The sequence below is a fragment of the Lithobates pipiens genome, unplaced genomic scaffold (genome assembly GCF_037356315.1).
Source record: "Lithobates pipiens isolate NorthernLeopardFrog02 unplaced genomic scaffold, aLitPip1_a1.2 Scaffold_1, whole genome shotgun sequence".
NCBI classification, from domain to species: Eukaryota; Metazoa; Chordata; class Amphibia; order Anura; family Ranidae; genus Lithobates; species Lithobates pipiens.
Genome location: NW_027507685.1, coordinates 231267860 through 231292578, shown reverse-complemented (window position 1 = coordinate 231292578; position 24719 = coordinate 231267860). Strand labels below are relative to the sequence as shown.

General features: G+C 47.4%; 1 protein-coding gene and 1 pseudogene across 1 annotated transcript in view; one reads left to right on the top strand and one right to left on the bottom strand.

The window, feature by feature from the left end:
* TAP2 (transporter 2, ATP binding cassette subfamily B member) overlaps window positions 1-24719 on the top strand; it is an 89692-nt gene that overhangs the window by 41098 nt on the left and 23875 nt on the right. Inside the window, exons 5-8 of the mRNA XM_077484601.1 lie at window positions 1104-1309; window positions 9101-9298; window positions 16556-16684; window positions 24224-24412. Coding sequence (XP_077340727.1) covers window positions 1104-1309; window positions 9101-9298; window positions 16556-16684; window positions 24224-24412 — 722 coding nt within the window. The remainder of the gene's footprint in view (window positions 1-1103; window positions 1310-9100; window positions 9299-16555; window positions 16685-24223; window positions 24413-24719) is intronic.
* Window positions 23972-24132, bottom strand: LOC143989598 (U2 spliceosomal RNA; annotated as a pseudogene).

The window sequence follows — 24719 nt, the reverse complement described above, 5'->3', positions numbered from 1 at the left end:
TGAGAGCCCCCCGGAGGACACTGCAGGCTTGTCTGCAGCCCCCCTCCTCCCCCGTCATACACAGATGATGAAAGGTCTTTCTGGGAGATATGCTGATCGCCCGTCCAGCACACTGGATGGAGCCCAGGTCAACATGGATGAGTGCGCGGCCTGCAGCTTGATCATGGTGAATGAGAGGACCCCATCCCCCACACACCATTACATACCCCTTCTTACGTGGGGACAGGGACCCCCACCTCCCCTGGGGACAGGGACCCCTTCTCACCTGGGGGCAGTAACTTCATCTGCCCTGGAGAAAAGGACCTCATCTCTTCTGGGGGCGGGGACTCCATCCTGCCTAGGGACAGTCCCCCAATGGGGCACCTAAAAATAAAAAATAAAATATAAAAAAAGAAACTACTGATACCAGTGGTGGAACTACAGGGCTCACAAAGGTCATAGCTGTGACCACGCCCTGGAGTTCCTTCGCCGGACTCGGAGGGAAGGGCCCTGGCTGGGGTTCAGGGGGGCCCTTCATGGTTTCTTGCATCGGGGCCCTGAAGGTTCTAGTTACGCCACTGGGAGCCAGTGTCATGGGAGGAAGTAGAAAGGGAGAAGTAGCGGGTGGGGGTTAGAGACAGAGAAAAACTAGTAAAAAGTGAGCTGCAGTGAACAATGCCCCATCTGACTACAGGTTTACATGGAGATAAGATTATTTTTCAAAAGTCTCCAGGATTTACATATGTATTTTCTTCTTTTTTTTTTTTTTTATTAAAAAAAAGTATGGATTTGATTTTGAATTAAGTATTGTGCATTATAAATTGCTGGCATTTATACAAACGTGCAATGGGGTCAGTTTATTGTTCTGTTCTATGTTCTGGAATTCACATTGATATCTGTTATATCACAATGACACAGTGAAACCATATAGCACTGAGCCTTATGCCTTTGTATTTGCCTATTGCCCCATTTAGTTGTTGACCAAATGTGGACATCAACTCCAAAATGGTAGCTGACAGACCTTGAGGAAACTGATTTGTTTTTTTAAACCTAGATACAGAGTTGCAGGAAGGGAACTACATCACTGCTTAATAATTTTTACCTGATTGTCATCGGCCTTACAGGAGAGATCACGTCTCGGCTGTCACAAGACACGGCAATGGTGAGCCGCTCCATCGCTGCCAATGTGAACATCACTCTGCGGATGCTGGTGAAATGCGTTGGTCACTATTATTTCATGATATTGGTGTCCTGGAAGCTGACACTGCTCACCCTTATCAGCACACCACTCATCTGGATTGTACAGAGCCTATACAACAAGTATCATAAGGTATTTATATGACGGAAGGGGTGGGGATGGGGGGGATTGCCAGGTGGCCAGGAACCTCCTTAGAAACACTGTAAATTTGACATCCAGATCTGTAATTTGGAGAATCTTTTTTGAACTGATAAGTTTATATTGAAACCAAAGAGATAGTAAAGGCCTTACAGTATATTTTTTTGCTTAAAAAAAAAAAGATTGTTGTATTTTGATATGCCTTATGCATCAGAATGTACAGTATAGCCTACTGTTACTGATATTACGCATTGTACAGAATACTGATCCAAGCCTGAGCCTTATGATCTTTCTGTTATCCATATTTTTTTTTGTGTGTAGTTGTTAGAACAGCAAAAATTGAACAAAGGTTAAACATAAAATAAAAAAGATGTTATACTTGTTTGGTGCAATGGTATTGTACAAATCAGTCCCTCACCTCCTCTTTTTCAGTCCCCTGTCAGCACTGTCCACTCCTTCCTTCCTTCCTTCCAAGCTGGGTGCTAAGGGGGCACCTGTGCATGCGTCCTCCCAAGCTAGGCTGTGTGCTTCCATAGACACACACAGTGCCAGTAAGCTACACCCCACTCACAGAAGTTTGATTGACAGCAAACAGAGCCTATGACTTCCGCTGCAGCCTGTGTCTCCTGGGAGAGTAGGAAGGGGAGGAGTGGTTCTGCAGCCGGTGTCCTATCATATAAGGTCCCCCATCCGATAGTGTCCGCTGTGTACTGCGCATGCGCAGTACACAGCAACACAGATTCCGAAAATTGCAGAGGATGAACGGCGCCTGTGCCGTGAGTCCAGGTTCTATCCCCACCATCCAAGTGGACATAGAGTAGGTATATAAAAGAGCCGAGCGCAGCAAGGCCGAGCCCGAAGCGGGGCGATCGAAGCTCGCCTGCAAGGGGCCCTCTAATATTCACAACCCTATGTCCGCTTGGATGGTGGGGCTACCACCTCCACTCACGGCGCAGGCGCCATTCAGCTTCGGAGATTTTTCCGAAGCTTCGTCTGCTCCGTACTGTGCATGCGCAGTACGGGGCGGACACTATATGATGGCCGGATACTATCTGCCTAAGCACAAACATATACAACAGAAGGAAGTAGAGTGTGGGAAGGGAGATGTGGTAAGGTAAGGTGAGTGTCCATTTTACATATAGTCACAGGATACACTCCTATACTACTTTATGAAGAAAGTGATGTCATTCTTTAATTTCAGTCAGTACTGACCCTCGTATATTCCTTAGATATTATTTGCAAGCTTCCTTTTAAAATCGGAGACAACATGGTAATGTTCAGCAAAGGGAGCCTCATAATGTTAGTTTTTAGTGCAGACGTCAATTCTCTACTCCTCTGGTTAATCCTCTGTTTAACCCTAACATGGATCCTCAGATTTACCTTCTTGTAATTCTAGCACAAATTCTTTAAATCTCCATGGGATTCCAACATAAATTCTCCCAGTAATTCTAATGCCCCGTACACACATGATCACACATTCCGACAACAAAATCCATGTTTTTTTTTTCAGTCGGATGTTGGATCAAACTTGTCTTGCATACACACGGTCACACAAAGTTGGGCGGAAATTCTGAACGTCATGAACGCGGTGACGTATAACACGTACGACGAGCCGAGAAAAATTAAGTTCAATAGATAGTACAGCTCTTCTGCTTGATTCCGAGCATACGTGGCACTTTGTGCGTCAGAATTGTGTACACACGATCAGAATTTATGACAACGGATTTTGTTGTCGGAAAATTTGAGATCCAGATCTCAAATTTTGTGTGACGGAAATTTCGAAGGAAAATGTGAGTTGGAGCGTACACACAGTCGGAATTTCTGACAAAAAGCTCCCATCTAACATTTTCCGTCTTAAAATCCTATCGTGTGTACAGGGCATAACACTTGTAATCCTAGCACTAATCCTTATACTTAAAGTGGTTGTAAACCCTTACAACACACTTTGACCTACAGGTAAGCCTAGATTAAGGCTTACCTGTAGGTCCAAGAAATATCTCCTAAACCTACACGGTTTAGGAGATATTTGCCGAAAGACAGGCACCGCTGTCTACGGCGCATGCGCCGTAGACAGCGGTGCGCAGGCGCACTGAGCGCGCACCGTCAACGGCGACGCATAGTAGTCCATTATGCTTTAATGCGCCGTAGACAGCGGTGTGCAGGTGCACTGAGTGCGCATCGTCAACGGCGATGCATAGTAGTCCATTATGCTTTACCTTTGCAGGGAATAAAAGGGGAAGTAAACTCATCAGGGTTTACTTCCTCTTTAATCTCCCAGTATATCCAACACTAACCCTTCCTATAACCCTAACACTAACTTTCACCAGTAATTATAACACAGACCCTCCCTGTAACCTTAACACTAACTCTCCTTGTAAGCCTAACACTAACCCTCCCTGTAAGCCTAACATTAAGGCTGGGTTTACACCTATGTGAATTGGATATGAGTTTCCCCGAATCCAATTCTTATAGCAGGAGATTGTGACCGGCACTCTATGGAGCAGGTTCACATATCTCCGCAGCGGCTCCATTGCGAATTGCACAGGAGCCCTCTGCGTCTTTTGGTCTGTTTCAGGTGCAAATTCAGACTGAAATCAGTCCTGAAACAGTGAATGAAGACACACCGGACTCTTGCTGTGAGGCCAGCCTTATCCTCCCTGTAATGCTAATAATAACCCATTATTTAACATAAATCCCTCCAGTAATTCTAAAACAAACCTTCCCTGTAATCCTAACACTAACCCTTCATGCAATCCCATCTCATCTGCCTTAAACCTCCCTCTGGACCTTTTCAAAATAGTCGCCCAATCAATGAACCCTACCTGCTTAGAGCCCACCGCAAACAACACTCAAGAGTTCTGCAATGAGTTATCAGACTTTTTCATCAACAAAATTGACAACCTCAGGAAGACAATTCACCAGAAAAAAACAACCAACCTCATTAAACCAAAGCAAAAAGAAGATTCCGACACAAACATCACAAAAGCACCGAATTTTTCTCTGACACCAATCTCCACCGACACCACTAAAAACATCATCCGAAAAAGCATCATCTGAGAAAAAGCCTCAGAGAAAGCACATCACCAATTGACATCATTCCCACTAAACTCCTGAAAGAATGTTCTGAAATCTTGGCTCCTACCATAACACACCTGATAAATCAGTCGTTCAAAGAAGGGAGTGTTCCGACCGACCTCAAGCAAGGCATCATCAAACCCCTGCTAAAGGAACCCAACCTTGACCTTGAAGACCCTAACTACCGCAGACCGATAACAAGCCTCAACACCATCTCCAAGATTATGGAGAAAGTGGTAGTACAACAGCTACAACACCACCTGGATACACACAAACTCTTGGACCCTCTGCAATCAGGCTTCCGCCCAGGCCATGGCACAGAAAGGGTACTTCTCAAAATATGGGACAACGCCCTTGAAGCAGCAGATGACGGAGAATCATGTCTCCTAGTACTGTTGTACCTCAGTGCAGCGTTTGATACAGTGGACCACAATACTCTACTCATCCACCTCACAGAAGTAGCTGGAGTCTCAGATTCAGAACTACAATGGTTTGCATCCTTCTTAGCCCTTGTACACACGGTCGGAGAATCCGTCGGAATGTGTCCTATCGGACCGTGTTGTCGGATAATCCGACTGTGTGTGGTATGCATCAGACTGATTCCGTCGGAATATCCGTCGGACCCAATTTTCCAACTTGTTGGAAATATTTTCCGACAAACTGGTCCGATCGGACATACTCCGATCATGTGTAGAGAATTCCGATCGGACAAAGTGCCACACATGCTCAGATTAAATTCCTACACCAAAGCTATTGGCTACTAGCCTGAACGTAGTCCCGTCGTAACGAAATAACGTTATCACGTTCTGAACAATCGGATTTTCCGACAACTTGGTCCGACCGTGTGTATGCAACAGTTTCGGACAAGATCCGACGGACACAATCCGTCGGACAAAATCCAACGGATTTGGTTGGCAGAATGTCCGACCGTGTGTACAAGGGCTTAGGAAATCGTTCTCAAATAGTGAAACTAGGAGCCTTCACCTCTGAAACCCGAGCAATCTATTGTGGAGTCCCTCAAGGTTCACCACTGTCACCAGTGCTCTTCAACATCTACAACCGCCCACTCAAAATCATCAGAATATCAGACCTCTGCTTCCACTCATACGCTGATGACATTCAACTCTACTTTCGCATCACCGGACAAAAAGACCATCAGCAACTAGAAAAATGCCTCACTCTGATAGAAGACTGGATCACCACTAGATCCCTCAAATTCAACAAATCAAAAACTAAGACCCCATGGACACCTCCCACCATCTTTGGACAGACCATCTCTCCAAGCGCCAAAGCCAAGAGTCTCGGAGTCATCTTTGACTGAGAAATGTCTCTGAATGCACAAATTGGATCAGTAGTCAGCGGATCTCATCATCTCCTCCACCTGCTACGTAGACTCATGCCCTTCATTCCAACTGAGGACAAAGCAGCAGTAGCTGGAACAATCATTAATTCCTGACTCGACTACGCAAACTCCCTTTACATAGGACTACCCCAATATCAACTTGCGCGCTTACAACTCATCCAAAACTTGGCAGCAAGACTGATAACAGGAAAAAAAACCTGGGAGCCCATCTCCCCCTCCCTGAGGAGCCTACATTGGCTAACTGTAAAGAATCGGATTACGTTCAAGACCCTCTGCCTCACCCACAAATGCATACAAACCCTCAAACTAACCCTTCCCTGTAACCCTCACACCAACCCTGATACCTACCCTCCTTGTAATCCTAACGCTAACTCACTCTGTAACCCTCATATTAACCTTTCTGTAACCCTAACACTAACCCCCATGCTTATCCTCCTTGTTATCCTAACTATAACTCATCATCAAACCCTCATTCTAATCCTCCCTTTAAAGCGGGAGTCCACCGGGACTCCGCGTTTTTTTTTTTTTTTTTTAAAAGCCAGCAGCTACAAATACTGCAGCTGCTGACTTTTAAATAGTGACACTTACCTGTCCAGCGCGCCCGCGATGTCGGCACCCGAAGCCGATCGCTAGGTCGTCTGTCGGGTCCTGCCGCCGCCATCTTGGGTATGGGAATCAGGAAATGGAGCCTTTCGGCTTCATTTCCCGGTTCCCTACTGCGCATGCGCGAGCCGCGCGGCGCAATCCGGACGGTCCCCGCTGCCTCTGGGAGCTGTGTGTTTCCCAGCAGGCAGCGGGGCACTTGCTGAAGGGGGTGGGCGCTTGCGGAACGGGGGCGTAACGTACGCCCCGTTCCGCAGAGAGCTAGCCCGGAAGTGGGTGCAGTTACCTGGATTATCCAGGTAACTGCACCCCCCTCCCCCCTGAAAGGTGCCAATTGTGGCGCCGGAGGGGGGGGGGATTCCGATGAGCGGAGGTCCATTTTAGGGTGGACCTCCGCTTTAAGACTCATACCAACCGTCCCTGTAACCCTAACGCTAACCCTCCCTATAACCATCATACCAACCCTCCCTGTAACCCTTCACAATCACTTAGCCCCATGCTTGCATATTAACCTATAATGCAAACAAGGGAAGAAGGCACACCAGCCTAGTGCATTACTATATTTATTAACCACTTGCCGCCCACCCATTGTCAAATGACGGCGGAAAAGTGGTTTCAAAATCCTGACTGGACGTCATAGACCGGCCTCAGGATTTTGAGCCGCTGCACGCCCCTGGGGGGGCGTGCATCACGGCGATCGTTGTTGCGGGGTGTCAGTCTGACACCCCGCAACTACGATCTTAGTAAAGAGTCTCTGAGGAAAATCTTTACCATGTGATCAGCCGTGTCCAATCACGGCTGATCACAGTGTAAATAGGAAGAGCCGGTGATCGGCTTTTCCTCACTCGCGTCTCTGTCAGACGCGAGTAGAGGAGAGCCGATCGGCTGCTCCTCTGACAGGGGGGTCTGTGCTGATCGATTATCAGCGCAGCCCCCCCCCCCCCCCCCCGAGGATGCCCACACTGGACCACCAGGGAAGCCACCAGACCACCAGGGATGCCCAGCAGCAGGTATGCCACCCTAGACCACCAGGGATTCCAGTCAGTGCCCACAATGGATGCCAATCAGTGCCCACAATGGGCATCACTGGCATGCATTATTCTTTGGCACTGATTGGCATCCATCAGTACAATACAATGCCGCCTATCAGTGCCCATCCATGCCACCTATCAGTGCCCATCCGTGCCAACTATCAGTGCCCATCCATGCTGCCTATCAGTGCCCATCCATGCCCATCTGTGCCACCTAGCCATGCCCATCTTTGCCGCCTATCCATGCCCATTCGTGCCGCCTATCCATGCCAATCCCTGCCAGCTATCCATGCCAATTCATGCCAGCTATCAGTGCCAATTTGTGCCACCCATCAATGTCCATCTGTGTCACCCATCAGTGCCCATCAATGCCGCCTATCAGTGCCACATATCAGTGCCCATCAATGCCACTTCATCAGTGCCACTTCATTGGTGCCACCTCATCAGTGCCTTCTTATCAGTGCTCCTCAGTGCCGCCCCACCATTGCCCATCAGCGAAGGAGAAAATGTACTTATTTATGTTTTGAAACTGAAACAAAAAATTTTCGGTCTTTTTTTATTTGTTTAGCAAAAAATAAAAAACGTAGAGGTGATCAAATACCACCAAAATAAAGCTCTATTCGTGGGGGAACAATGATAAAAATTTCATTTAGGTACAGTGTAGCATGACCGCGCAATTGTCATTCAAATTGCGACAGCTCTGAAAGCTCAAAATTGGTCTGGGCAGGAAGGTGTTTAAGTGCCCGGTATTGATGTGGTTAAATATTAAAAATCAGATGTACTCACAAAAGAAGAAAGACACGGGCTTGTCATGAACAAATGTCCCCCAATGACGTTTCATTCGGTAGGGTACAGCTAACGCTTTTCCGGGGGCCATGCTCTGAGAAAGAGGGCATGGCCCTCGAAAAGGCTTTAGATATGCCCGACTCGATGAGATGTCATTGGGGACATTTGTTCATGACAAGCCCGTGTCTTTCTTCTTTTGTGAGTACATTTGACTTTTTATATTTAATAAACGAGTTATACAGTAAGAGCCGGTTCATACAGCGGGCGATGCGAGGTAACACGACCCGCCTTGCCTTGCTCTCGCAAGTCGCCCCCGTTCTGTACAATGGAACCGTTCTGAGAGGAGCGACTCGAGTCGCTCCGACTCAGAAAAAAGGTTCCTGTACTACTTTTGGGCGACCTCGGGGCGACTTGCATTGACTTCTATACAGAAGTCATCTGCAAGTTGCCGCTGAGGTCGCGGCAGGTCGCGGCGAGGCAAGTCGGAGTCGCCTCGCATCGCCTGCAGTGTGAACCGGCCCTAATGCACTAGGCTGGTGTGTCTTCTTCCTTTGTTTGTATCTTAATTGTCGTTTCCCCAAACCAAAGAAGGCAGCAAGGCCCAGGTGTATTCTTTGATGGTTCAGTACGGGGAATACCTGTAGTGCCCTAACTGGAGATTCAAGATGCTAGAAGTGTCCATCTTGGTTCCATGAGGCTAGCCACCAGGAAGAGCAGCATATTTGTAGTGTGGACTTTGTGAACACTTTATTGCATACTTGCCTCTCCTGAGTTGGAATCCTCTACCAGAAGAATAACATTTCTATGCAATAAGATATCCGTGTTCAAGTTCCAAAACTGGGATCTGGTGCTTTATTCTGAGAAGTTGCTTACTTGATAAAGCCAACATTATTATAATGCAGTTATGTTTGTATTGTCACCCTATAGGACCTGGTGAAGAAGGTGCAGGACTCCATCGCCAGCTCCAGCGATGTGGCAAAAGAAATAATTGAATCTGTAAAGACAATAAAGAGTTTTGCTGCAGAAGAGGAGGAGGCAGAGAGATATGAGGAAGCTCTAAAGAAGACACATCGTCTGCAGTGCCAGAGGGATCTGGTCAGAGCTGTATACCTGCTTGCTATCAGGGTATGTTTATGTCTGATCCTCATAGGTTACTGAATTGGTTTCATACTGTATATTGAATCCATAGACACACCACTAATGTCACACATTCTGTTTCTCCTGGCTCTGAGTAGCCTCTACGACAAACAATCAGTACAGGTGTTAGATAAACCAGTTGTACCTACTCATTTTAAAGATGGTCAGGATGTCCCTGTTAATATAAATTGCAGATCCCGACCCCTTACCACGTGATCAGCTGTCAGCCAATGACAGCTGATCATGTGATAACAACAGAGTCGGTAATCGTCGGTAAAAGCCGATCACCAGCGGCCGTGAGAGGGACTTCAGTCCCTCTCACGGCGAGCTGTGGCCAGCGCATTAGTGCCCACCTGCCCCTGCCAGTGCCACCTAAAGATTGGATAAAAGTGCCACCCATCAGTGCCCATAGTGCCACCCCTCAGTGCCCATAGTGCCACCCATCGGTGCCAACAGTGCCACATATCAGTGCCCAAAATCTGCCTTGACAACAGTGCTGCACCTCAGTGCCACATATCCGTGCCCATCAGTGTCATCTGCCAGTGCCCATCAGTGATGCTAATCAGTGCCCAGCAGTGCCACCTATCAAAGCCACCTATCAGTGCCCATTAGTCCCATCTATCAGTGATACCTATCAGTGCCCATCCGTGCCACCCATCAGTGCCATCTTATCTGTGCCCATCTTTGCCCATCAGTGCCACCTTATCTGTGTCCATCAGTACTGCCTTATCTGTGCCTATCGGTGCCACCTTATCGGGGCCTATTAGTGCCGCCTTAACTGTGCCTATCAGTGCCCACCAGTGCAGCCTATCAGTGCCCACCAACGCCGCCTCATCAGCGCATTTCAATGAAGGAGAAAAATTACCTATTTGCAAAATTTTATAACAAACTATTAAACATGATTTTTTTTATTTTTTTATTTTGCATCTTTTTTTGTTTGTTTAGCAAAAAATAAAACTCCCAGCTGTAATTAAATACCACCAAAAGAAAGCTCTATTTGTGGGGAAAAAAAAGATAAAAATTTAATTTGGGTACAGTGTTGTATGACCGCACAATTGTCATTCAAAGTGCATCAGCGCTGAAAGCTGAAAATTGGTCTGGGCAGGAGGGGGGTTTAAGTGCCCAGTAAGCAAGTGGTTAAAGGACACAATCTGGGTACAATCTTTTTAGTTTTTTTCTACTACCATACATAGTGGCCCAGCAAAAATGATTCCCCCTGTTGCACTCACCAGGCAGTACCACCCGCTGAACACCACCCATCCCCTGAATGGGGCTGCACCGCAACCAGCCCACAACTGTGCGCAATGCGTGCGGTTGCAGGGTAGTAGTGCAAGTTTTTAGGGATTAAAACAGGGCAGTGAATAGGCGATATAATTCTTCCTCAACAAATGTCCAACACCCTCTGAAGAACGGTCCACCACATTTTTGCACAACTTACTTACAGTATATCAAAGTGAGTACACTCCTCACATTTTTGTAAATATTTTATTATATTTTTATGTGACTACACTGAACAAATGACACTTTGTTATAATGAAAAAGTAGTGAGTGTACAGCTTGTATAACAGTGTAAATTTGCTGTCCCCTCAAAATAACTCAACACACAGCCATTAACCTCCTGAGATCCACGATATAGCCAAATGACGGCTACAGCGCGGATCTACATTGCCAGGACGACGTCTATTGACGTCGTCCCCTTTCCTGGCTCCCCGCGCGCTCCCGCGAGCACGCATCGGGGAAAATCTGTGTTGGCCGTGTCCCCCGGACACAGCCAATCACAGATCGCTGTAAACGGCCAATCATAGCGGCTGTTTACAGCGCGATTGCTGCCTCCAATGAGAGATGATCTCAAATGTAAACATATGAGATCATCTCTCATTGCCGAATCTGTCTCCTCACACAGAGACAGCGTGTGAGGAGAGAGATTCTGTGAGTTGAATTTAAGTGTGCCCAAACAGTGCCTAGTACCTATCTAGTGCCATCTGTGCCCACCTGTGCCCACTTGTGCCATCAGTGCACCATCTGTGCACCGCCAGTGCCCATCTGTACACAGCCAGTGCCCATCTGTGCCCACCTGTGCCATCAGTGCACCATCTGCGCACCATCTGTGCACCGTCAGTGCCCATCTGCACCACCAGTGCCCGCCAGTGCTCATCTGTGCACCGCCAGTGCCATCAGTGGCAATCAGTGCCTGTCTGCAATCGGTGCCCATCTGTACCAATCGGTGCCCATCTGCCACCTCATCAGTGCACATCTGTGCAATAAATCAGTGCACATCTGTGCAATAAATCAGTGCCCATCTTTGCCACCTCAGCAGTGCCCATCTGTGCCGCCTCATCAGTGCACATCTGTGCAATAAATCAGTGCACATCTGTGCTGCCTCACCAGTGCCCATTTGTGCCGCCTCAACAGTGCCCATTTGTGCCACTTCAACAGCGCCCATTTGTGCCACCTCAACAGCGCCCATTTGTGCTACCTCAACAGTGCACATCTGTACAATCAGTACACATCTGTGCAATAAATCAGTGCACATCTGTGCTGACTCATCAGTGCTCATCTGTGCCACCTCATCAGTGCCCATCTGTACCACCTCATCAGTGCCCATCTGTGCCACCTCAGAGCATATCTGTGCCCACCTGTGCCACCTCTGTGCTGCTTCATCAGTACACATCTCTGCTGCCTCATTCGTACACATCTATGCGATCAGTGCCCATCTGTGCTGCCTCATAAGTGCACATCTGTGCCATCAATCAGTGCACATCAGTGCCACCTTATCAGTGCCCATCAGTGCAGGCTTAGCACACACCTGTGCAGTCTCATCACCACCAACCAACCATGTCTAAAAGAGTCTTTTCTGCCGAGGAGGCGTACCAAATTCTTTCCACGGCCGACGAGAGCAACAGGGAGCTCTCTTCTTCAGATTCCCTTTCAAAATCGGATTCTGAAGCTGACATAAATTATGACATATGACATTTTTTGACATATTATAAGAATGTCTAACTTGTAATTTGATGCCATTTGGAGATCTTTCCATCTTTCCTTGGCTTCGTTATGCACATTAATACACATTTTTACCTGGGGTGCCCAAACTTTCGATTCCCACTGTAGACATTTTCCCTCCCCAGTGTCATGTGACTCGTTAGTGTTACAAGATCTCAGGTGTGAATGGGGAGCAGGTGTGTGTAAATTTGGTGTTATCGCTCTCACTTTCTCATACTGGTCACTGGAAGTTCAACATGCCACCTCATGGGAAAGAACTCTGAGGATCTGAAAAAAAGAATTGTTGCTCTTCATAAAGATGTCATAGGCTATAAGAAGTTTGCCAAGAACCTGAAACTGAGCTGCAGCATGGTGGCCAAGACCATACAGAAGTTTAACATGACAGATTCCACTCAGAACAGGCCTTGCCATCGTCCACCAAAGAAGTTGAGTGCACGTGCTCCGCATCATATCCAGAGATTTGCTTTGGGAAATAGACGTATGAGGGGACAGCAAATTTACACTGTTATACAAGCTGTACACTCACTACTTTATTGTAGCAAAGTGTCATTTCTTCAGTGTTGTCACATGAAAAGATATAATAAAATAATTACAAAAATGTCAGGGGTGTACTCATTTTTGTGATATACTGTATTATAGCCATACCAAGATGACATTTCCAGGGCGATAGCTGCTTACTGTATATCCACCACATGTTGTGGGTCTGCCCATGCACATAATTCTGACAACCCTCCATGGATGTGCAGAAGGCAGCAGGTCAGTGGGACATGAGAGATGTGGTGGATTTGCAACATTTTGCACATGTACAGGTGCCCCAGACCCACAGTGTGTCTGCACATGTGAGGGATAGCAGTTAAAGATGGAGACTCAGGAGACGTGCGACAAAGCCCACGTACACACGGTCGGAGATTTTGCCAACCAAATCCGTCGGATTTTGCCTGTCGGATTTAGTCTGACGGATTGTGTCCGAAACTGTTGCATACACACGGTCGGGCCAAGTTGGCGAAAAATCCGATCTTTCAGAACGTGATGACGTAATTTCGTTACGATGGGACTACGTTCAGGCTAGTAGCCAATAGCTTTGATGTAGGAATTTGATCTGAGCATGCGTGGCACTTGGTCCGATCAAAATGCTCTATGCATGATCGGATTAGGTCCGTCCGGCCCAGTTGGTCGGGAAATATTTCCAACATGTTGGAAAATTGGGTCGGACGGAGATTCGGACAGAATTAGTCCGATGCATACCACACACAGTCGGATTATCTGACGACACGGTCCGATAAGACTCATTCCGACAGATTCTCTGACCGTGTGTACAAGGGCAAAGAAGAACTGAGCTGAAAGTAGGGCAAGGCTGGACTCCATGTACTAGTAAGTATCTATTTTTTTTATTTACATACAGGAACAGTTTGCATGCCCCCCAGGGCTGGTGCTAGACTATTTCTCGCCCTAGGCAAGGCCAGCTATTTGCACCCCAAAAAGAAATAAACTTCAACATTTGAAACGTTGCTTGTGGTTGTGGTGCATTAACACCATTACAAACTAAAATGAAAAAAAACAAAAAAAAGCCGGCATTCAGGGGGTGACAGGATCGCCTCCTGAACACCTGACAGCAGCCACATAACCTTGCTTTTCAGTGTTTTGGCTAGTGTGAACCCATTGTACAGCCATTGTAATGCCACCAATATTCTTGTTCTTTAAACATGGTGATAGCAAGTTGACACTTACCTGGTGTCCGGGTACCTTCACCCTGTTAAAAAGGACAGAAACATGGGTGGCATTACAATGGCTATTTTTGCAAGGGGCACAGGCACTTTCAACAGCTCCTTGTATTTCCTGGGCAAAACATCTGTTTGCTCTTTTCTCCCTCGCCTCCATCTTTGGAGGATCTTCACTGCACAGTTCAGGAGCTTGTGTGCAGGCTTCTCCCTCATCAGAGCTGCCTCTTGCTTGATCTGCATTACAGGAAGCCCGTGGGATTTACTTGCAGTGATGTAGCGTAGACATTAGCCTAGTTGTTGCACTACTGATGGATGTTTTGGGTCATTTTTGTGGCCTAGGGGGCAATGCTGCAGCTACCTAGTTTACCTGGTGGTAGCACCAGCCCTGCATGCCCCCCAAAAGATTTTTGCTAGGGAGTGTGCAGTTCCTCTTAAAGTGATTGTAAAGGTTATTTATTTTTGTTTTTGTTTTGTTTTTTAAATAACAAACATGTCATACATACCTGCTCTGTGCAAGGGTTTTGCACAGAGCATCCCCTATCCTGCTTTTCTGGGGTCTCCCGGCAGCACTCCTGGCCCCTCCTTTTCATTGGGTGCCCCCACGGAGTCCTGCATTCCATGGGGGCACTCGTGAGGACGTGCTCCCAAGTCCTGCTGCTGCGTCCATTGACACAGACAGCAGGACTCGCCCCCCGCTCCGTGTCACTGGATTTGATTGACAGCAGCGGGAGCCAATGGCTGCCTCTGATGTAGGGTTCAGAATGCGGCATTATCGATGGCCTATGATATGTATGAATACACAATTCGCTAGTAGAAGTGAAATTTTCTTTCTTTCCTCCCCCTCCCCCCAGGTATATAGTGCAGCCCTCCCCTTCGCCTGTACACTCCTGATTCTACTCTAATGCTGACCATACACTATACGAAAAATCTATTTTGGCCAATTTGTTTGTTTTTCAGCCAGTTAATGGGCACAAAATCGATAATCATTGGGACATTTTTGAGCCGAAACTTGAGGACAAGTTTGGAAATTTTCTGATGAACGAACAATAAATTGAAAGGTTAATGTGTTTCCCGTCCGAACTGTTAGCACTAGGTATATGTAAAAAAGACAAACAAAAATTAATTTATGTCCACTGAACGATTTATCGGTCATTACATGATGGCACAATCATTTGCTTTTCCTTCAGTATGCTTAGATAACAATATGTTATGTAACTCCTGCTTGGATTATGTTTGATATGGATGTTCTGTGTATGGTCGCCGAGATTGTACCACTGCTTTTTTACGTTTGTTGTGAAATCTAAATAAACTTTATGTTAAAAAAAAGAAAAAGCGCGGTTGGGGGGGATGGGGCTCTGGGTCTGGGGGGCTGCAGCACAGAAGGTATTTCACCTTAATGTGTAGAATTCATTAAGGTGAAAAGCTTTGAGGGTTTACAACTCCTTTATCCACTTAAGCCCCGGACCAATTTGCAGCCAAAGGACCAAACCCCTTTTTGCAATTCGGCACTGCGTCAATTTAACTGACAATTGCGCGGTCGTGCGACATGGCCACCAAACAAAATTGGCATCCTTTTTTTCCCACAAATAAAGCTTTCTTTTGGTGGTATTTGATTACCTCTGCGGTTTTTATTTTTTGTGCTATAAACAAAAATAGAGCGACAATTTTGAAATAAATTTAATATTTTTTACTTTTTGCTATAATAAATATCCCCCAAAAATATATAAAAAAAATTTTTTTTTCCCTCAGTTTAGGCCGATACGTATTCTTCTACATATTTTTGGTAAAAAAAAAAAAAATCGCAATTAGCGATTATTGATTGGTTTGCGCAAAAGTTTTAGTGTTTAAAAAATAGGGGATAGTTTTATGGCAATTTTTTTTTTACTAGTAGTGGCGGCGATCAAAGATTTTTATTGTGACAGCGACATTATGGCAGACACATCGGACATTTTTTGGACCATTGTCATTTATACAGCAATCAGTGCTATTTAAATGCAGTGATTCCTGTGTAAATGACACCGGCAGTGAAGGAGTTAACCACTAGGGGGCGAGGAGGGGTTATGTGTGACGTTATGTGTTTTTTTTTTATTGTAGGGGGGCGTGGCCTGGCATGTGACGTCACTGATCGTCTTTCCTTGTAAAAGGGAATAGACGATCGGTGACAGCCACAGTAGGAAGCACGGGGAGAGGTTTGTTTACACAGACCTCTCCTCGTTCTTCAGCTCTGTGAGCCGATCGCAGGAAACCAGCGGCGATCAGGTCCGCTGGTCCCGCGGCCATGGTCACAGAGCTCAGGACCGGCTGGGCAGTTAAAGAGCAACGTACAGGTACGTACTTGTGCCCAGCCGTGCCATTCTGCTGACGTATACGTGCAGGAGGAGGTGCTTAAGCAGTTAAATAATAAGAAAAATATTAACAATCATTTTCTGCAATCTCTCTTCCTTCTCTCACCTTATTTCTCTACATCTTTCTCGCTCATTTTCCTACATGCTTGGTCTCTCCCCTTCCCCTCATCTTCATCTAGACCGTTAACTTAGGTACTCAAGTGGCGATGTTGGTGTATGGGCACAAGTTAATCCAGAGCGGATCAATCACCAGTGGGCAGATGGTGTCCTTCATGCTGTACCAAATAGAATCCGGAGACTATTTACGGGTAAGTAATAAAGAATATCCAATCTGACCCTTTGGCTGTAAGTGCAGTTAGTCTGCAGTTGAAAATGATTATGATTAGTGCCAAGACCAGTGGCGGCCCGCCCATAGGGGGCGCCCGGGCACCGCCCCCCCTCCCCCAGGTGTGAAAAAAAAAAGTTAAAAAAAAAAAAAAAAGTTAAAAAAAAAAAAAAAACGGGCCCTTTAAGACATTTAAAAAAAAAAAATGTCATTTAACAATTTGACATAGTGCACTGTGGCGCCGGTCACAGTGCACTATGAGAAGCGCCACGTCAATGCAATCACAAGATTGCATCCATGGCGCTTCATTTGCGGGTTAAAAACCCACCTTGCGGCGCACTGCAGAACGCCGACTGGCTTCCGCCCGTAAAATCACTGTGATTCTACGGGCGGGAGCATTGTCATTCTTAGACAGGCACGTCACTTCCGGCTTTCGGCTGCTTTACGAAACCCGGAAGTGACGTCGGCAGCTCCGTTCCTCAGCCTGAGCGGAGCTGCAAGACAGGCAGGAGGTGAGTCAAGTCACCGCATAAAGACCTTAGTTTCTACTTTGTTAAATGTTCATGCATTTAGCTGAATGAATGGAAAAAAAGCTTTCACACTTCAGCCAGAAAGGTTTCCCCAGGCCAGGCAACTTTTGCCGTGGCCAATCAGAGAATGAGCTCTGAAAGGGAAACTCCTCGCCAAATTTCTGAAAAAAAATTGGCGTGGGTTCCCCCTCCGAGAGCATACCAGGCCCTTAGGTCTGGTATGGATTCCAAGGGGAACCCCCTATGCCGAAAAAACGGCGTGGTGGTCCCCCCCAGATCCACACCAGACCCTTATCCGAGCACGCTACCCGGCCGGCCAGGAAAGGGGGTGGGGACGAGCGGGCGGCCCCCCCCTCCTGAGCCGTACCAGGCCGCGTGCCCTCAACATGGGGGGGTGCCTTGGGGGAGGGGGGGCGTGCGGCCCCCCCACCCCAAAGCACCTTGTCCCCATGTCGATGAGGACAAGGGCCTCTTCCCGACAACCCTGGCCGTTGGTTGTCGGGGTCTGCGGGCGGGGGGCTTATTGGAATCCGGGAGCCCCCTTTAATAAGGGGGCCCCCGGATACCGGCCCCCCACCCTATGTGAATGAGTATGGGGTACAATGTACCCCTACCCATTCACCTGTGAAAAAAAGTACAAAAAAAAAACCACAACACAGGGTTAAAATATTTTATTGCACAGCTCCGGGGGTCTTCCGTCTTCGGGGGTCTTCTCGCCGGACTCCTCCGCTATCTTCTTGTAGCTCTTTTGCTAGCGGAGGAGTCCGGCTTTCTTCCTCCCCGGCGGCCTCTTCTTCCGACTTCGGGGGTCTTGTCCCCCTCTTCGGTTCTTCTGCCGGGCCACCGCGCCTTCTTGTAGCTCTTTTACAGGCGGTGGCCCGGTCTTCTGTCGCCGCTGCCGCTGCCGCCGCCTTCCGTTCTTCTTCTTCTTCTTCTTCTTCTTCTTCTTCTCCTCCTCCAGGAGATGTTGACTCGACGAGCTCTCAGGCCGCAATGCCAGAGCCGCGCTGTGCTGCCACTTATATAGTGACAATGGGCGGTGTCACATGGGTTGATGTCACATGGGTTGGTCACATGGGTTGATGTCACATGGCCACAGTCCATGTGACATCAACCCATGTGACACCGCCCCATTGTCCCTATATAAGTAGCAGCGCAGCGCGTCCCTGGCATTCCGGCCAGGGAGATCGTCGAGGCAACATCTCCTGGAGAAGAAGGAGAGGAAGAAGAAGAAGAAGAAGAACGGGCGGCGGCAGCAGAAGACCGGGCCACCGCCTCTAAAAGAGCTACAAGAAGGCGCGGTGGCCCGGCAGAAGAACCGAAGAGGGGGACAAGACCCCCGAAGTCGGGAGAAGAGGCCGGCGGCGAGGAAGAAAGCCGGACTCCTCCGCTAGCAAAAGAGCTACAAGAAGATAGCGGAGGAGTCCGGCGAGAAGACCCCCGAAGACGGAAGACCCCCGGAGCTGTGCAATAAAATATTTTAACCCTGTGTTGTGTTTTTTTTTGTACTTTTTTTCACAGGTGAATGGGTAGGGGTACATTGTACCCCATACTCATTCACATAGGGTGGGGGGCCGGTATCCGGGGCCCCCTTATTAAAGGGGGCTCCCGGATTCCGATAAGCCCCCCGCCCGCAGACCCCGACAACCAACGGCCAGGGTTGTCGGGAAGAGGCCCTTGTCCTCATCAACATGGGGACAAGGTGCTTTGGGGTGGGGGGGCCGCACGCCCCCCCTCCCCCAAGGCACCCCCCCATGTTGAGGGCACGCGGCCTGGTACGGCTCAGGAGGGGGGGGGCCGCCCGCTCGTCCCCACCCCCTTTCCTGGCCGGCCGGGTAGCGTGCTCGGATAAGGGTCTGGTGTGGATCTGGGGGGGACCCCCACGCCGTTTTTTCGGCGTAGGGGGTTCCCCTTGGAATCCATACCAGACCTAAGGGCCTGGTATGCCCTCGGAGGGGGAACCCACGTCAATTTTTTTTTCCGATTACATAAGGGGGCGTGTTTTATGAGAAGTGGGAGGGGCCAAAATGGTGGGCGGGGTCATCATGGGCGGGGTCTGGCGCCCCCCCATCCAAAAACTTCACCAGCCGCCACTGGCCAAGACCAGGTCATCTTGCAACCATCTGAGCATTCAAAAGAGTGTACACCTTCCCAAACTCTTTAATTTGTTGCTACAAAAAAAGTTATCACCAGAGTTCTATGACAGCTGGACGCTGTGCTTTTTATACCGAATGGAGGGTTATCACACTGACAGCAGAGCAGAAGGCTGCTGGTTACTCGGGCAGAGCCGCACTCTCCCAGTGCATTATGGAGGTTGGTGGCAAAAGCAGGTTGCCTCTTCTCCTTTTCAGTGACCTTGGTATTTCTCTCAGCTCCAGACAGTCTGGACATCTCATATGGCCTCCTTCATCAACAAGATATTTCTGTCATTATAACTAAAGGCAAAACCATATTTTTTTTATTTTTTTTAGCTTTGCATAGAGTGGAGAAGGATTAGAACAGCTATGAGTTTTTATTGCTGTCTGTGTCCCCGTTAGTAAGTTTAACCACTTGCGGACCGTGCACTGTAGTTTTACTGCTACAGTGCGGGTTGGCTGCATAGAATCACTTATATACACTATATTACCAAAAGTATTGGGGTGCCTGACTTTACATGCACATGAACTTTAATGGCTTACCGGTATTAGTCCGTAGGGTTCAATATTGAGTTGGCCCACCCTTTGCAGAGAATCCGTCGGAATGTGTCCTATCGGACCGTGTTATTGGATAAGCCGACTGTGTGTGGTATGCATCGGACTGTTTCCGTCTGAATATCCGTCGGACCAAATTTTCCAACTTGCTGGAAATATTTTCCGACAAACTGGTCCGATAGGACATACTCCGATCATGTGTAGAGAATTTCGATCGGACAAAGTGCCACGCATGCTCAGATCAAATTCCTACATCAAAGCTATTGGCTACTAGCCTGAACGTAGTCCCGTCGTAACGAAATTACGTCATCACGTTCTGAATGATCGGATTTTCCGACAACTTGGTCCGACCGTGTGTATGCAACAGTTTTGGACAAGATTCGACGGACAAAATCCAACTGACAAAATCCGACGGATTTGGTTGTCGAAATGTCCGACCGTGTGTACAGGGGCTATGGGAATGTTTGATTATTCTTCTAGAAGTGCATTTGTGAGGTCTGGCTCGCAGTCTACACTCTAATTAATCCCAAAGGTGTTCTATTGGGTTGAGGTCAGGACTCTGTGTAGGCCAGTCAAGTTCCTCCACCCCAAACTCGCTCATCCATGTCTTTATGGACCTTGGTTTTTGCACTGGTCCAAATCATTTGGTGGAGGGGAGATTATAGTGTGAGGTTGTTTTTCAGGGGTTGGTCTTGGCCCCTTAGTTCCAGTGAAGGGAACATTTAAGGCATCAGCATACCAAGACATTTTAGGCTATTTCATGCTCCTAACTTTGTGGGAACAGTTTGGGGATGGCCCCTTCTTGTTCCAACATGACTGCGCACCAGTGCACAAAGCAAGGTCCATAAAGACATGGATGAGCGAGTTTGGGGTGGAGGAACTTGACTGGCCTACACAAAGTCCTCACCTCAACCTGATAGAACACCTTTGGGATGAATTATAGCGGAGACTGAGAGCCAGGGCTTCTCGTCCAACATCAGTGCCTGACCTCACAAATGTGCTCTTGGAAGAATGGTCAAACATTCCCATAGACACACTCCTAAACCTTGTGGACAGCCTTTCCAGAAGAGTTGAAGATGTTATAGCTGCAAAGGGTGGACCAACTCAATTTTGAACCCTATGAACGAAGACTGGGATGCCATTAAAGTTCATGCGCATGTAAAGGCAGGTGTCCCAATACTTTTGGTAATATGGTGTATATGTGATTCTGCATTTCCGGGTAGGACATCCTGATCACTGGATCCCAGCCAATGATTGACCGCCAGCACCTTGTGATTGGCTCTGAGAATCCCCGAACACAGCTTTGTGAAAGTAAACAACACAGACCTGTATTCAGTGACAGGGGATTTAATTTTTTCTTGCTAAGCAGGGAATGAAAAGAACTAGATCCCCAGTAAAATCTAGTACACATTATGAGATTATCGGACAAATGATCGTCGTTTTTTTTTTTGTTTTTCTTTTGCATGCTAGTCTCCAGAGGGAAAATGGAAAGGTTACTAAAGTATGATCAATCTCATATGACAGAATAAAAAAATTGGAAGTAATGTCATGTATTTGTATTGTATTTTTGGAAGAAAACTGTACTGATTAAACAAAAATCGTACGATCTAGTATTGTGTGAAAAAAAATGTCATGTTTGTCCCTTTGGACAATTTCAGACAAAAGCTGTGTACGCCCACGTACACACGGTCGGAGATTTTGCCAACCAAATCCGTCGGATTTTGCCCGTCGGATTTAGTCCGACGGATTGTGTCCGAAACTGTTGCATACACACGGTCGGGCCAAGTTGGCGAAAAATCCGATCTTTCAGAACGTGATGACGTAATTTCGTTACGATGGGACTACATTCAGGCTAGTAGCCAATAGCTTTGATGTAGGAATTTGATCTGAGCATGCGTGGCACTTGGTCCGATGAAAATGCTCTACACATGATTGGATTAGGTCCATCCGGCCCAGTTGGTCAGGAAATATTTTCAACATGTTGGAAAATTGGGTCGGACGGAGATTCGGATGGAATCAGTCCGATGCATACCACACACAGTCGGATTATCTGACGACGCGGCCCGATAAGACTGCTTTGAAAACAGTATTTTTGGTAAGATTTTCTGATCTTGTGTACGGTCCATAAAAGCAGCACACAGTACGTACACACATAAACACTGCTTAGGTCAAATATCGAACCCTATGGACTAAGACTGGGATGCCATTAGAGTTCATGTGCTTGTAAAGGCAGGTGTCCCAATACTTTTTCCAATATAATGTATATACGTGATTCTGCATAGCCAGCCCTCAATATAGCAGTAAAGCTACAGTGCACTGTCGGGAAGTGGATAAACATAGAATGTTTCTTGCCTAAAAACGAACATACTGTATATACTCGAGTATAGGCCAAACCGAAAATAAGCTGAGGCACTTCATTTTACCACAAAAAACTGGGAAAACTTATTGACTCGAGTATAAGCCTAGGGTGGGAAAATGCAGCAGCTACTGGGTAAACAGTGCCCATCTGCAGCCTGACTGTGCCCATTTGCAGCCTCACTGTGCCCATTTGCAGCCTCATTGTGCCCATCTGCAGCCATACCTTTGATTACTAAAACAGTGGGTGTCTCCCGCTGTGTTATGCAGTCTGTTTGGCCGTCCATTGTAACAAAGCCCCACCTCCTCCTCACCTGTGATAGATGGAACGCTGATACAGTTTCCCAGCATTGTATCAGTGTTCCTCTATCACGGACGAGGAGGAGACTGCATAACACAGCGGGAGACACCCACTGTTTTAGTAATCAAAGGTACGACTGCAGATGGCACCCTCACTCCAATATAAGCCGAGGCGAGGGGGGTTTCAGCCTAAAAAATGGGCTTAAAAACTCTGCTTATAATCGAGTATATACGGTAATCGGAATGGATTTCTGTTTACATACGTTCGGATCCATCTAAATGGAAAAGAAGGCATGTAAACAACTGACCTGAATGGACTTGGATGGAGGTGGATGTAAACGGATGATCACCTGTTTACATCCGCAAGACCATAGCAATGATTTACTGTCTGTTTTTCATGCAAAAATGAACAGAAGAAAGACAGATGAACAGAACTTTTTTTGAAAAGCCTGTGGCGTGTGAAACACACCTAAAAACTCCACCCGGTGCCAAAAAAAGTGCACACACATAAAGAGTGAAACAAAATGTGCAACGGGTTTTACACTGTCCTCCACTAGGGAAGGACCTTACCCTGATCCCCTGGGGCGTTAGGCTCCAGACGGGGACTGAGGTACTTCACATGGGACCATCCAGCCAAAACCAGACAGACCCCCTTTCTCTGGAGGGTCTGCCAAAACAGACCCACCCAAGTACTTGGTGGGGCTCCCCCGAAGCGAGACCCCATGAGAGAGGGCGAATCAACCCAAAAGGCCCACCCCCTCCCAAGACTTTCAGGGTTGGCCCGAGGACCCACACCCTACTCATCACACTGTGACAAAACGTGACAACACCAAACAAAAAAATACAAAAATGTGACAAACATGGGGATAAATAAAAAGAAAGTGGGGAGAAGGAAGGTGGGAGAAGTGAAAGTGGCTATTCTGTGGTTCAGTGGCCAGGAATCAGAAATTCCTCTGACCCTAAAGGCAGGTGTGAAAAAAGTGTGTAGTGACCAAGGTGCCAAATCTCAAAGTGCCCCTCTAACACTTGTGTCCAGCTATGGCACCCCTGGACTGCCACTCCAGGGGCACATCCACCACGGGCTTTTCGTCACAACCCTGACCAACAGCCCAGACCGATGCAGCCAAACCCCAGCCAGGAAGGTATCAGAACATCATGAACTCCATATGGGGAGGTAAACTGGCAAACTCTCCCATAGGTCTCAGTGCTCCCACCTAATTATATTTGGCGTTACCGGCCAATTCCCCTCAACACTAAAAAGGGGCAGGCTTTCCCAAACCGAAAAGACTGAAAGGGGTGGAAACCACACAAATCTAGGCCAGAAGGCCAGAGACCCGGCCCTCCGGCCACATCCAGTGCATTCTCCATCCCCATCAGAAGGCTTCCCGTTCAGCTATGAATTGCTCCAGGTTACCTTTACACCAGCAGGCTTTGCATAGCAACCGCCACCCCTAATCCACCTCGCTGCAGATCAGGGACGGAAGCAAGCGCCACCTCCTGGTAACTGATAAGAACTAATACTACGCTTGATCTTAGCCAAAAGGCCAAGAAGTAATAAGACAGGTGAACAGAACGGCGTTGTCAAAAGAGCCTTAGTTCTACTTTAAGAAATAATTTCCTCACAATGTCTTCTCTCCTCTCCCTCAGTCCCTGTTCCACATGCTCAGTGAGATCACTCATTCCGCCGGAGCTTCCATCAAAGTATTCCAGTATCTGGATCAGAAGCCTCAGATTTCCGCATCTGGATCTCTCTGTCCTGAAAACTTACATGGCGAGTTCAAGTTCGAGAATGTGACCTTTTCATACCCTTCCCGCCCGGAGTCTCCCGCCCTGAAGGTGAGCATGTTTGGGTTTGTGTAAGAAGCCCTTACCATTCCAGGCCTCCTGAAAATGCTAGTTGCCTGGCTATTTGCTGCCCTAATGTGTTCCATAGTATCTGGATTTCTGCCCTGAAATAATTATGCAGCTCACGAAAGTCTTGGATAAGTAGATGTCCTTATCTGCATATGCTGAAGCAAGAGGGTCAGCATGATGACAAGATAATTAGCTCTTTCACTTTATCTCAGCAGTGGTAGCCAACATTTTTCTGTTATGATGAGTTTGCTTTAAAATGGTTATAAAAACCTTAGACATGAAATTTGAA